The sequence below is a fragment of the Verticillium nonalfalfae genome (genome assembly GCF_003724135.2).
Source record: "Verticillium nonalfalfae strain VnAa140/NRRL 66861 chromosome Unknown scaffold_102, whole genome shotgun sequence".
In the NCBI taxonomy this organism is placed as follows: Eukaryota; Fungi; Ascomycota; class Sordariomycetes; order Glomerellales; family Plectosphaerellaceae; genus Verticillium; species Verticillium nonalfalfae.
The window spans coordinates 93,023-106,378 of record NW_021167327.1 but is presented as its reverse complement, the minus strand read 5'-3'; the positions used below and the strand labels follow the sequence as shown (position 1 = coordinate 106,378).

Here is a 13,356-nt window from a genome sequence, read left to right as displayed (position 1 = left end):
ACACCAACGAACCCTCCGCCCCCCCCCCCCCCTTCGCCGTTCTTTTTTTGGTCGTGGACGGCGCGTGGGCAAGAGGCACAGCACTGGCAAGCACAGATGAGCCCCAGGAGTAGTTGGCTGGTTCGGGCAGGCGCAAGAGGGAGGGCCCCTGCAAATCTGGCAACGTAGCACTCTGGTAGGGCAAGAAGGCATCGTGGGCCAAAACACGGGGTCGCGGTTCCTGCATTCCCATTGGCCTCGCGTTATGGATCCACCTCTGGCGAAATTGGCACAGGCGTGGAACGGAGCGAAGAATCGATGAGGGACGATGGAACGGTATCATCGATACGCTAGGTACGCTGCTGCCACGGAAGCCTTCTCGTCGTGCCACTGAGCCATGAGAAGACAAACCCCAAGGTACGGCTATCGCTGAGGTGACAGTAGCTACGGCGTGCGGCTGCAACCTTGTCATCTTGTGAAGCATGTTGCTGAGCCCCGGGCACTGGAATGCAGCCTGGACCATCCTGAAAGCGGCGGCCTCGTGTCCTGCGACATAACAACAGCAAGTCTTACACTCTTGCACTCCATAGTAGATTCGGACCCAATAGGGGGAGCCAAGCGCTGCCCAGCCCCTTGGCTCTCTCATCAAGCCACCGAAGCGACCCCCCAAGCCGCCCCTGAGTGAGGCCTAAGGAACCAGCCCCTTGTCGCTGCATAGGTTTACCTAAGGTGGTAGTTTAGGTAACTAGGTACTCCACTGTGTACTGCTGTTGGTCAGCTCCTTCCATCCTCCCAGACCCGCTGTACTAGCTATGGCCCGTTGGCGACATAGTAAAACGGGCCTCGTGTTGGACTGTGTGATTGACCGATGGACGACCTTCGGGACCCACGTTATACACGTTAGGGCCTTGGGCAGGATGCTTTGTGCCTCTTCTCATCTCCCTACATGCAATGCAGTTGGTCGCGAGGGTGCCAAGCCTCGTAACGAAGCAGCTCGAGATTGCATCTTCATTGGAACCTCCGACTACTACTTGGCTGATCCTTCGGTGAGTACTGCACAAAAGGCCATACATAATGCATACTCATGCTGCCTGTCGTAGGCTCTTCGGGAAAGGTCGAAGATTCACAGCACCCTACCTTCGCCGCGCCCTACCATATGTATCGTACCCTTGGTCCCAGCCATCTTCGATACAGCGAATCCCATTTCCGCGATTCGCGAATGGAAAGCCCCGCCATTTTCGCTCAGAGCTCCTGAAGATCTTTGTGGGCCATGGATCATCGAACTGGGACCACAAATCTGCACGGTCCCCTTTGGAACTTCGACTCTCTAGCTTCGAGACTATAACAAGGCCAAGGCGGCCAAAGGTACACGCAAAGGGACACGGTCGCGCACTCAGCATGTGTTGAGCATGCTGGTCAGCGCCGTGCGCTCGGCACTGGTAATGGTGAGGCTGTACGAGCTCTTGACCTGGATCCAGCTCCGCGCGTATGTGCACCGAAACGCCGTCACGGGGGGCGACCACAGATCTGGGCTGCGATCGCCCTTGGATCGGTTCGTGCTGGCCGAGACCGCCCACAGCTGCGGACCCGACAGGTCGTTGGCGAAAGCCTCTCGTCGTGCAGCCGTCCACGTCGAGGCGCCCGACTGCATCCACTGTCATCAGCCTTGGTCGTCGCACAACTGCTGTCTGGGGAGGGAGAGCACAGGCAAGAGAGGGAGGGGGCGGGAAGGGGAAAAAGACGCACGATCCATGCATTGGCCAGCGGCACCATGTGGTCAATGTCGACCGACGACGATTGTGTCACCGTCACGCCGTCGTACGGGCTAAACCATGTTCCAGACGTCGGCTGGCATGCGCTGTCGGTGCTGACGCCGCTTCCATCGCGCACGAGCACCGTCTCACTGCCGATCACACGTGTCAGTTGCTCCGTGTTGGGTCATGGACTTGATGGACGACACTCATTTCGTTGCCCTCTAGAACTCACCGTGAATCGCATGTGCCTGATACAATGTGCCAGTGGCGGAACAGACTACGGTCATAATCGGCCGACGATCCTGCAGCTGCCACTGTCAAGCCCGCAAGAAGGGTCCTCGCCGACGTAGCCGAAGGGATTCCGGGCTGTAGTTCCGACACTATCAGTCGGGCGCCGGCCAAACGAGGATCCAACAGGACGAGTACGAACCGGATCGGCCACAGCCACAGGAGCCGGGACCGGTGCAGCAAAGACTCCAGCAGCCGCAACGAGAAGTCCCGTGATCGTGGTGGTGAACTTCATATCGGCGATAAGTAAGGCAGACGCCCTGATCAAACTTGCGAGAAAAGAGAGGCAAATACGAGGCAACAAGACCAAATATCGGGCCGTCTGAAGATTCTCAGGGCCAACATTGATCATCATTACACGGGGCTTCGACAGCCTTTTATCCACGTACAGACAGTCGCACCTTGAGCCGCAGTGCTTATCTCAAAAGACACACTCGCACCCCACGAAACACCAAGACTTCCCCGCCTCTACCTGGTCATCTGAATACGCGTCTACATTTCATCGGAGCCCGCCGCTATCAATCGTCCCGGTGCATCTTGCCTCTTCATCCTGATGTGGCAGAGTACGCGCAACCATTCACAGCCCTCGTACTTCCCACGATCGTTTTCCATTACGCTTTATCCCCAATCCGCGATAACCTACAGGACCAGGACAGGGCCCTGAAATTACTAGGCTCCAATCTTCTGTATGGCCTGTTTCTTCGAGAACCAACTCCTGACCTATCGCTGTCAGTCTTCTGCGAAAGCCGTTGGCAACTCTAACATAAACATGCCGGGGACGCATCGCGACATCAGCCAGCGCAGCCACTCAAAGGGCAATGTGTAACCACGTTATCGGAGCCGGTGATTGAGGTTATCTACTTGCTAGCGCCCTAGCCCCGGGTCGTGGATAAACAGGCTGAGAGATGCCTCTTTGGGTAGCCAAGTGCCGATGGCGGCGCGGGGTAAGGGTTGGCTGGATGGCTATCACGGAAGGCACAGATGTACATCACGCTGGTGCTCTTGCGGTGAGGACGGCATACTGCCAAATTCGGCACATTGCGAGGCGGGGCGGATGCTGTCTGAGAGGAATCACTGTCGGGAGGTGCCGTAGCAATATGGGCGACTCGCTATCGGCGTGCCGCCAGTTCCGGATGATGAAGCACGTGAAGGGACGATGCCTGAACGGCATTGAAGGGAAGGGAAAATGGCTGTCTGAAACACAAGCAACGGCAATCGACATGCGACAGGCAGTGGCTCAGACCAAGGTGATGTCGCTCGCAAATCCCTCACTCGTAGCTCCATGGTTGGGGGGGTGAGACTGGCACGCAGAGTCAATTGAGTCTTCTGTCAAAGTCAAGGTAGCAGAGGCCCCTTGTCGTTGGCGAGGGCGAATCTGAGTTTGCGGCAGTCAGCGACGAGTGCGATAAGTTAGGCCCACCGAGCAAGCAAGCAAACCTCTGCGTGTACAAGCTTTCGGATGACGATAAGTCCCACGGACCAGTATGGAACTTCAATATGCAGGGAAGGCCGTCGCTTGTGAACCTCTGCATCGAATCTCAACAACGAGGCACGCATCAAGATAGGAGTAAATTAGGTGCCCTGCCATACCTCGAAGGAAAAGTGCCTTGGTCTCTTGAATGAATAGATAATCAATTTGGTAGGTGCTAATTCTCATGAATCAGTCTGCGTGGCTTAGCTGGTCAGAGCGTCGGTCTCATATTGCTTAATATGACTAAGTCATAACACTTAGACATCCGAAGATCATGAGTTCGATCCTCATCGCGGACAACTGTTTTGTTTCCATGGAAAGGCCAACCCTTTTTGCCCATCACTGTCATTCATCCAACATGGGACTCATAGTCAAAGATATTAGAGTCGCCCAGTCCGCCTCATTCCGAAGTGTATATCTAGCGACGTAAAGTGCGTCATACTGCATTGCATGTTGATGTTGCGAACAAATGTTAAGTACACCTCATCTCAAGGACGTGCTTGTTCATGCACTCTGCCTCATGCTCGACCTGCCCTCCTCAAACGTTCTTCCATCTGTTGCCGCGGGCTAGGGAGGTTGACCTCTGGAAATCTGTTGTCCTTTTGCCATGGTAAAAAGTCGGACCCCTTGACGAGCCAGTGTAGCACGTCCCTTTCCAGTTGGTCCACCAACTCCTTGAGCTGCGGCTCTTGTGCCAGATTATGCATCTCGTGAGGGTCGGCTTCACGATCGTACAGTTCAGCTGGCTCGTACAAACGATAAACGTAGGCCCACCTCTCGTTTCTGAGCGAGATTGCTTTCCCAACGAGCGAAGTATCCTCGTGCTGCAGTCCCGCTTTGATATCGTATGGATACGGCGCCTGTTCCAGAAGAGGCTCTTCTGAGGTCAAGAAGCCTCCCTCGGAGAAAGCGTATTTCTTATGTTTTTGTGCGTCTCCGACTAGGACCGGGATCCACGACTCGCCATTGTGAGGAAAATGTTCGCCAATGCCCGACATCTCGAGAATCGTCGGGACGAGGTCGACCATCTCCGTCATGGCGGCGACCGACTTTCCCTCGGGAAGCCCTGCGCCGCCGATAATGAGTGGTTCGCGCACGAGGGTCTCCGAGAGACCGGACGGCCACTTCTCGATGAGGCCGTGGTCGCCGAGGTACTCGCCGTGGTCCGTGAAGAACATGGTCACCGTGTCCTTCCACAGGCCCAGCTCGTCGACGCGCTTCATGACGCGGCCAAATTGGTCATCGAGTCGAGAGATCATGCCGAAATACGTAGCCTTGACCTCTTGCCAGATCTCGTCGGTTGCGCGTCCGGTGCCGTACCTTTCGCGGATGGTCTTCATGTACCTCGGCTCATACCCCGTCTTTTCTTCCGGTCGTGACACAGCACCTGTCATTGCTGACCGATCGTACATGGAAAAGTACGGTTCCTCAACCTGGAACGGACAATGGGGAAACAGGAGCGGCATGAAGAGCACCCAAGGCTTATCGTCGGGGGGGCACTCAAGCCACGTCAAGGCTGACCGTACAACGGCCTCGTCATAGTCGAGCGCCTCGTTGGCGTTACGGAGCCCCTTGTAGAAGAGGCGTTTCCAAATGTCCTCGCTGTCCGCCGGTTTCTCGGCCCCGCCGCCCGTGAACTTGGGAACAAAGTCGGGCGTCTCCAGGAAACCGTACTCCGTCAGCGACAGCTCGGTGACGGTGGGGGCAAATGTGTCGCCGCGCGGGGCGAGGCAGGCGACGTGGTAGCCGTCTTCTTTCAGGCTGCGGAAAATGTTGGGTTCCCACGGTTTGATGAGGTTCTCGAGACTGCGGTGCCCGCTCACATGCGGGTATGTCCCGGTGAACATGCTGCATCGCGACTGCGAGCAGACAGAGGCCTGGGTGTAGCAGTTTGTGAAGAGGGTGGCCTTCTGGCGGAACGCATCGATATGAGGCGTCTTGATGCCGGACTTGCCATCAGTGGTGCATCCTAGGGAATCGTAACGGAGCTGATCTGGCATAAAGATGATGTAATTTGGTTGGTTTCCGCCATTCTTGGAGTTGACTTTCAAAGGTAAAGGCTTAGGAGCCTGTTTGTACGGCGGAGAAGCCATGTATTGGAATCTGACGCAATTGAGATTGTTGATGATGAGATTGTAAACTTCGCGAATTCTTTCGACAACGATGCGGTCGAGGTCGTTTATCATATTGGCACACTTTCAGTGATGCCATCGTCACAGGTGATGCTCGCGCCGGCTCGGTCCCCGACAGCCGGCCACCCCACCACCTCAGAACCACGCATCTCGGCCGACGAATGCGCTAAGCGCCCCCTCCAGTCGCGCTACAGACTGACGTGATGCCGAGCTCAGCGCTTCGATCGAGCGAGCCTGCCGGGCGTCGGCATCGCGTGATCACGTCGTCGAGATTTTGGTCCAATACAGGCTCTGACCGCGGACTTGTTGGCCAGGAATGTCAAGCCTCACACACAACAACCTCGATAACGGCAGGTTGCCCGACCGAGGCCAAGGAGTGGTTGTGCCGCCATGTTCGGCATAGATATAAACCCTGAAGGCCCGACACCGAATGTACTCCTGAGCAGCGCAAACCGAATACAACAACGCCCGACACCTTCTCGCCGTAACTGAACCAGTATCTCGATAGTTGGTTTGCCACCACCCTGACACCATGCCTGATCTCTTCGACAAGGGCAGGTACTTCAACCGAACCCTATTTTTGAGTGTCTTCTTGATCGCCGTCTCTACTTTCAATTATGGTTTTGATAACCAAGCGTTTTCCACGATTCAAGCCATGGAACACTTTACCAAGCGCTTTGGCGAATATGATACAGTCAAGAGCAAATACGTGCTCCCGCCTTCATGGCTGTCTCTCTTCAACAGTCTCAACTACATCGGATTTGCAGCCGGTATGTCTTGGCACCCTGTTGCTAAAAGCGCTTAGACTTGCTAACAAAGGTTTGGCCAGGCGTCATCATTGGAAGTCTGATCTCTTCTCGCTTTGGCCGCAGGTGGTGCATGTTCGTCATGTCTATCTATGCTCTGGGAACAGCAACTATTGCAGTCACGTCGAACAGCAAGGATCAGATCATGGCGGCACGCATCCTTAACTACGTCTACGTCGGTATGGAGCTCTCCGTTGTTCCAATCTTCCAATCGGAAATTGGTGAGTTTCGATACCAACAGTATCTGTAAATCGAAAGATTAACGGGAGTTTGCAGTTCCCGCTCCGGTTCGCGGCTTTGTCGTCGGCACATACCAGCTGAGCTTGGTTGTGGGCGGCCTCACGATCAACAGCATCTGCTACGGGACAAGCAAGATTGACGACAACAGGTCTTGGCGAATCCCCCTCGGCCTTTTCTACATTGTACCGAGCATCGTTGCGGCTTTGATATTTTTGGTGCCTGAGTCTCCCAGATGGCTTCTGCGACAGAACCGTCCCGAGGAGGCCAAGGCTATGCTTGTCAAATTGCGCCAGGGAGCTTTCACAACGGACGAAGTTGAGGCTGAATTCCTCGAGCTCCGCCTGGCACTGGAGAGTGAAGAGAAAGGGAAGTTTGTCGAAGTCTTCCGTGGCAAAAACGTGCTGCGGACCGCCATCGTTATTGGCGTCAATTTCTTCCAGCAAGCCACAGGACAAGCATTTGCGTCGCAGTACGGCGCCGTCTACGTCCGAACTCTAGGAATTTTCAACCCAGTGTTGTTCAGCCTGATCAACTCTGCGATCAACGTGATCATTAACTCGGGCACTTTACTTGTGACTGACAAATTAGGAAGACGGTAAGACAACACTTGAATCCACAAAAATTATGCTGATTCCGTTGTAGCACACTCCTCATGATTTCCTCCGTTGCTATGATGGGCTGCCTGCTGTCAATGGGAAGCCTGGGCATCCAGGTCCCCGTCTCGACGGCCCGTATGAAGGGCATCATGGCGCTGATTTCACTGTTTGGAGCCAGCTTTTCGCTTGGCTGGGCTCCATTGACCTACGTTGTTGCCACGGAGGTTTCAGCGCTCCGCCTTCGCGACCATACGTCTCGCGTTGGGTTCACGGTCAACGTAGTCTTCAAGTAAGTACGCATCAAGTTTCTAGCCTTTGGTGGACGCATGCTTCGTTGACCTGAAAATACTGATAAAACAAAGCTTCCTCGTAAACTTCTCTATCCCCTATCTTGTCTGGCCGGAGAATGCCGGGCTTGGCAGTAAAGTTGGCTTCATTTTTGGGAGCGTTGCATTCTGCTCGCTGATCTTTACGTACTTTTGCGTACCTGAGTGCAAGGGAAAAACGCTGGAGCAGGTCGATTATCTGTTCAAGACTGGAGTCGGACTTCGACACTTTGTTGACGCAGATGCCGGCGGCCTCTTGAAGTCGAATCAGGGGTTGCAACGCAAGGAGGAACATCAAAGCGACGTTGAGAAAGGGTCATCGTTTGTTGCATACCAAAAGGATTCCAAATGATTTATTCATCACGGGCGAAGATGCTCCTTCTCGCTGGTCAGCCTGGGGTTGAAAATGCGAATGTCCAGAAGGCAGAGGCAGATTGGGGCCGGTCACATTCAGTCTCGAATACAGATTTCGTATCATTTCGCGTACCACTGTCAAGCGCATCGACCAATTTTGTGATCACGGTCTTGTGTCCTGAACTTCCAAAGCGTTCGCCTCACATAGCTAGCCCACAGAAGCACATATTGAGGTGAGCCATGCGGTTTCCGATGGCGCGCAGTGACATTAGCCGAAGCAAGCGCTTGCGTGATCCGCCCCCGGACTTGTGTGATCACCCTTCTCCACACAAGCTTCAGTGGTCACAGCACTCAGTGGACAGAGCTAACACTCTAGCTCGTCTGGTCACTTGAATCCCATTAGCCCTGGGTTACGCCCCGCATTTGCTGAGCAGCAAGATGCCGAGCACGACATCCGTACCGAGCCGTCAAAAGCTGCCGGCTCCCGTCGTCATGCTCGGTGTTCAACACACGACCTGATGGATCCCTTCGACATGTCGGCAAACGCATTGACCTTGACGCCTACTCTGCCAACGACGCAAAGTATCCAGGCAATCATCGATCGCGGTCGAAGTGATGGCGGCAAGTCATTGGCGGCGTGTAGACAATGTCGTGCCCGCAAGGTCAAATGTGATCGCGTCGAACCATGCTGCGCTGCGTGTACTCGGCTCGGCTTTCCCTGCTCCTTTGGCAACGTTGTCAACGACACAGATATCGACATAACCAATCCCTCACCCAGTCTAACACAGGCAGGGACCAAGAGAAAGCGATCGCGGCAGGCATGCAAAGCATGCAAAGCAGTCAAGGCAAAATGCTCCGGTGGGAAGCCTTGCGAGAGGTGTCTTGCCCGAGGCAACCCTTGCGAACAAACGTACGTCGCGCAAGAGCCCGACCAGGGTTTCTGGCTTGGACCTTCGCCAAACCATCCGGCGCTGTCGACGCCGGGCACGATGGGCAGTCTTTCGTCAACAAACAGTGCTCTGTTGGACAAGCCTGTCGTCCGGAAGTACCTTGAAGCGTACTTGGATTCGCCGAGTATGTCTGGCTGCAAAATATTCCTGAAACCCGTTGTTCTTGCCGATTGGAGCAAGGGAAAACTGAACCCACTGCTACTGAAAGCTATGGTCGCTAGTGGACTCCGCATCGTCGACGAGCTTCCCGAGAGCCAAGCCACAGCCAAAGCATGGGTTCAAGAAGCTCAGCATGACCTCCTTCGGCACATCGGCAAACAGTCAATCTCGCAACTTCAGGCCCTTGTCGTCATTATCCGTTTCCATTATGTGGTGGGCGAGGTGTCCGATGCCTGGAACTTGCTCTCTCTAGCTGCTCGACTCATTTTCACGATGCGTCTCAACTGGGAAGATGACGGCCTTGATGCAGTCACCCAGGAGACTCAGCGCCGACTCGCCTGGGCTATTTACCTCATTGATCGGCAGTTCTCCGGAGGCATCGAAGACCTCGCAGTATGTGCCGTGGAGCGGATGCATATTCGGTTGCCGTGTGATGACCATAGCTTCCGACGGGGAATGAAGTCTAAAGCAGAGTATTTGCACGACATGGCTCGTTGCAAGAGTGGTGACATGGACATTCTCTCTTACAATGTCCGCTTGGTAGCTTCTAGGGACCGTATTCTGAGGTAAACACCCCACAACCGAGCAATGATGGGCAGCGAGAACTAACCGTCGCAAGATACACCAAACGTGTCAGGCGAGAGTGCTCAAGCCCTGTAGATAGCACGAACGAGGCGACGATACTTCACAAAGAGCTCGATGACTTCGCAGAAGCTTTGCCCGATGATCTCAAGTTGACGTCAGAGCGACTTCTCTATATGTCACACTCTGATGAGGCCAGTGAATACATCGCTTTGCACACAATCTGGTTGCAATGCTACTGCGACCTCTATCGCTTTCTGATACCTGGAATTCGAGAATCCGTTCCCAAACAGGCCATGGAGCAAACGCCCCCTGACTTAGTAGAGAGCTACCAGAAAATATGCTTGGACAAGGCGATTCAACTTTGCGAGTTCTGGTCCGAGGTTCATCAGTTGCAGCCCACTCAAGGCATCAACGACATGATTGTTGCTGTCAGCATCTATCAGGTCTCCCAAATTCTATACCATCTTCAACCTCTGCTACCAGAGGAGGGCTATCGCAGCATCGAGAGCCTCAAAGCAAAACTGGAGTGTGCGCTCCAGCTGACAGCCTCTCTGAGGACCTCTTTCAGTCGATCAACGGCTTGCCTGAAGGCGTGCGATAGATTGGTCAGCATTTTGGGTCACATCCCGCAACAGCCATCGCGACCATCGAGCGTGGATGAACTCGAAAACCAACATCATCTTCCGTCCAAGCATTCCTTTATTCCTACGATATCAAGACGACAACATGGGTCGGAAAATGATCACTCAAGCAACCCAGCATCTCCTACAGGATCTGTCCCAGAAAACAACCAGCGGCAAGCAGAGGACATGGGCTTGCAGCTCAGGGCGGCTACGCGTATGGACATAATGGACTTCAGCGGCGGCCATGTTCCTGGTTCTTTGCCACCATCTGCGATGAGCGATGGTGGCATGGCACCGTGGGATCCCTTTGACATGCAGATGAACGACTACTACGACCCGGAACTTGGACAGTTACTCATGTCGATAACGAGGTAGGGTGACTGGGTCAATGTGTAATCCTCAAGCGATGGTGCCATGACCTGCACGGGAAGATCAATCTTGATGTTTGTAGGGTGGCAAAGGACCTTGTGTCCACTGCTTTCTTCGAGATGCCGAGCTGACCCAGTTTCTTGAGTGGATTTCCTCTCAAGCCAAAAATCGACACTGCCTTGGCTTGATCTACCTTGCCTGTTGGCCCCTCACAGAGCTGAATGGGCTTTATTTTAATTCGATGATCCTTGTGAGTGGAAGCCGAGCCCAACGCTGCGAGTAAGATTGCGGTTCTTGACCCGAAATCCTGGGTCCAGTCATGCACTGTAAGTAGACCACGTTTCGCGCCGGGATCCGAGATAGTGGGCCCCCTCTCAACCCCTTTCCCGGCACCTCGAGTAATACTCCTAGTGCTGCGTCTCAATTCCTTTGACCCATTGATGCTAGGGTAACGTCGTTGCACGTTCCCAGCATGTTCATCCGGAGTGGCTCAAGGTTCCGAGAAGATCGGTGAGCTTTCTTCCGAGGTGCCGCGAGCGTGTTGCCCTGGCTGTTTTCCTCGACGCGCTTTCAAGACATAAAGTCCTACACACATGTACAATCATTTTTCTTTCTCGTCTCGTTGGCATTGTTTTCGGCGCGGGAAAATAACCTGTCTATCACCATGGCATTGTTGCTAGTAGTCTTCTCAGCGGCAGCGGTCGCAGCCTCGTCGAAGGGCCGGTCGAACATTTTTGACAGATTGAACGCCCCTTTGCGCTTCAGTCAAGACGACACCTTCAAGATTTCTGTCATGCAAGACTTGCACTTTGGCGAAAGCATGAGTCCCAGCCCTGACAGATGCCACCCTTAAATACTGACCGAGGATTCTCAGATTCTTGGGAGTCATGGGGACCTGCTCAAGATGCCAAAACACTCGAAGTCATGAACACGGTCCTAGACAGTAATCCGCCAGATCTCGTCGTGTTCAATGGAGATTTAGTTACCGGAGAGAATCTGTTCTTAGAGAACAGCACCCATTACGTTGACGTGATGGTCGCTCCTCTCATCGAGAGAAATCTCACTTGGGCTTCAACTTATGGAAATCACGATTATCAGTTCAATGTCTCTGGGCAAGGTATCTTTGAGCGAGAGAAGCGGTTTTCGAACTCCCGTACGCGTAGGATGGTCGCTGGCGACAATGCCGGCGTAACCAACTACTACCTACCCGTGTATGCCGAGGGCTGTCACCACTGCGATTGTGTCCCCGAACTGCTACTGTGGTTCTTTGACAGCCGAGGCGGTTTCAAGCTTCAGGAGCGTCAAGCGAACGGCGCAGATGTTAGCCACCCTAATTGGGTCGATCCATCCGTCGTCGAGTGGTTCAGAACATCTCATGCACGCATTTCCCAACGCTTCGGCAAGATCATACCGTCTCTCGGGTTCGTTCATATCCCCACACAAGCATCCCAGGCGCTTCAATTGTCAGGCGTACACCCCAATCACCAGCCTGGCATCAATTACGATACCCCACTCTCGCAGCAGGCTCAAGGATGGTGCCCAGACGGCAAACCAAACACGAAGTGCAAGTATGGAGGTCAGGATGCCCCGTTCATGGAAGCCATAGCCTCAACACCAGGAATTATTGCGCTCTTCTCGGGCCATGACCATGGAAACACTTGGTGTTACAAGTGGGACAAAGCTGTGAGTGGGGTGGCTATCGAGGGAAACGGCGTGAATTTGTGCTTTGGTCAACACACGGGTTATGGCGGGTACGGCAGCTGGATTCGGGGAGCTCGACAGGTCCTCGTGACCCGTGAGGGGCTCAAGAACTTTGAGGTCGAGACATGGAACATCCTGGAAGACGGCCAAACTGTAGGCTCTGTGGCACTCAACGCTACTTACGGCCTTGACTCGTATCCCGAGGTTTCGGACGATCACACGAGCTGTAATTGTAAGTGGCTGAAACAAAGATTCTCATCATGCAATGGGAATCACAGAGTCTCATCGCTAACTGATCCAGGTTGATGTTACTTCGCAGCCCAGCCATCTTCTGGGAAACGCTGTGAGATGTCGTAGTTGGGAGCTTTGAAAAAGGTTGGTTGCTCTGTATACTGCTCGACTGGACGTTACAGGCCTCCTCAATATCGAGCGTCCCGAAGTACGCCGATGTGAAAGCTACATACCCCCGCACTAGATTCACCTGGTGCCAAAGAACGTCACAAACAGCAGTGACAGCAGACTCGTCTCCGACTTTTTTTCCTGTTGCAAAGTAGATCTCCTAGTCAACTGCAAATGGGTGATGTGGGCCGTGATGGGCACGAACATGGCTGGTTGCCCGGCTGGTGCGAGTCAACTGTTATGCACCAAGGCGATCTGCACCAAGCCACTTTAGGTCATCTGTGGAGAGCATGGTCACGGGCCTTGAGAACCATGCTCGGTGTTTCCGTCACGAGTCATTCTATGGTGTATTGTATACCGGCAGTAGCCTAGGGCTGATGCGGCGGGGGAGGGGTTGTGGACCAGGGGGATGTGCAAAACCGCGAAATTTGTTGCGCATCACGAGGTAGCTCGAGTAACTACCCATGGCAATCCCTTCTCGAGAGCAGCGATGCAGTAAATAAGGATCTTTTGATGCCCTCTCACGTCTGGGCGCGCCTATACAATGCATTAGGTCTGGGGAACCTTACTAGGGCCGTTCCCGCATTCATCGTCTAATCTAGTCCTGTCCCCAAGTTGCCGGCC

At 54.0% G+C, this 13,356-nt stretch overlaps 5 protein-coding genes and 1 non-coding gene across 6 annotated transcripts; 4 read left to right on the top strand and 2 right to left on the bottom strand.

The window, feature by feature from the left end:
* Positions 1-1,372: 1,372 nt before the first annotated feature.
* On the bottom strand, positions 1,373-2,256 carry D7B24_000422 (uncharacterized protein; the record flags this gene model as incomplete). The annotated part of the gene is made up of 4 exons (XM_028634679.1): positions 1,373-1,624; positions 1,726-1,882; positions 1,966-2,099; positions 2,164-2,256. The coding sequence occupies 4 exons, from the start codon at positions 2,254-2,256 to the stop codon at positions 1,373-1,375; spliced, it is 636 nt and encodes a 211-aa protein (XP_028492676.1).
* Positions 2,257-3,684: 1,428 nt separating this feature from the next.
* Positions 3,685-3,791, top strand: D7B24_000421. Its single transcript has one exon. It is a non-coding gene; the product is annotated as a tRNA-Met (tRNA).
* A 219-nt stretch (positions 3,792-4,010) lies between these two features.
* Positions 4,011-5,678, bottom strand: D7B24_000420 (uncharacterized protein; the record flags this gene model as incomplete). Its single annotated transcript, XM_028634678.1, has 1 exon — positions 4,011-5,678. One exon carries the CDS (start codon positions 5,676-5,678, stop codon positions 4,011-4,013), a length of 1,668 nt encoding a protein of 555 aa, XP_028492675.1.
* Positions 5,679-6,156: 478 nt separating this feature from the next.
* Positions 6,157-7,944, top strand: D7B24_000419 (uncharacterized protein; the record flags this gene model as incomplete). Its single annotated transcript, XM_028634677.1, has 5 exons — positions 6,157-6,394; positions 6,454-6,651; positions 6,707-7,265; positions 7,313-7,555; positions 7,629-7,944. 5 exons carry the CDS (start codon positions 6,157-6,159, stop codon positions 7,942-7,944), a joined length of 1,554 nt encoding a protein of 517 aa, XP_028492674.1.
* A 1,162-nt stretch (positions 7,945-9,106) lies between these two features.
* D7B24_000418 (uncharacterized protein) lies at positions 9,107-9,625 on the top strand (the record flags this gene model as incomplete). The annotated part of the gene is made up of 1 exon (XM_028634676.1): positions 9,107-9,625. The coding sequence occupies one exon, from the start codon at positions 9,107-9,109 to the stop codon at positions 9,623-9,625; it is 519 nt and encodes a 172-aa protein (XP_028492673.1).
* Positions 9,626-11,556: 1,931 nt separating this feature from the next.
* Positions 11,557-12,808, top strand: D7B24_000417 (uncharacterized protein; the record flags this gene model as incomplete). The annotated part of the gene is made up of 2 exons (XM_028634675.1): positions 11,557-12,565; positions 12,747-12,808. 2 exons carry the CDS (start codon positions 11,557-11,559, stop codon positions 12,806-12,808), a joined length of 1,071 nt encoding a protein of 356 aa, XP_028492672.1.
* Positions 12,809-13,356: the final 548 nt, after the last annotated feature.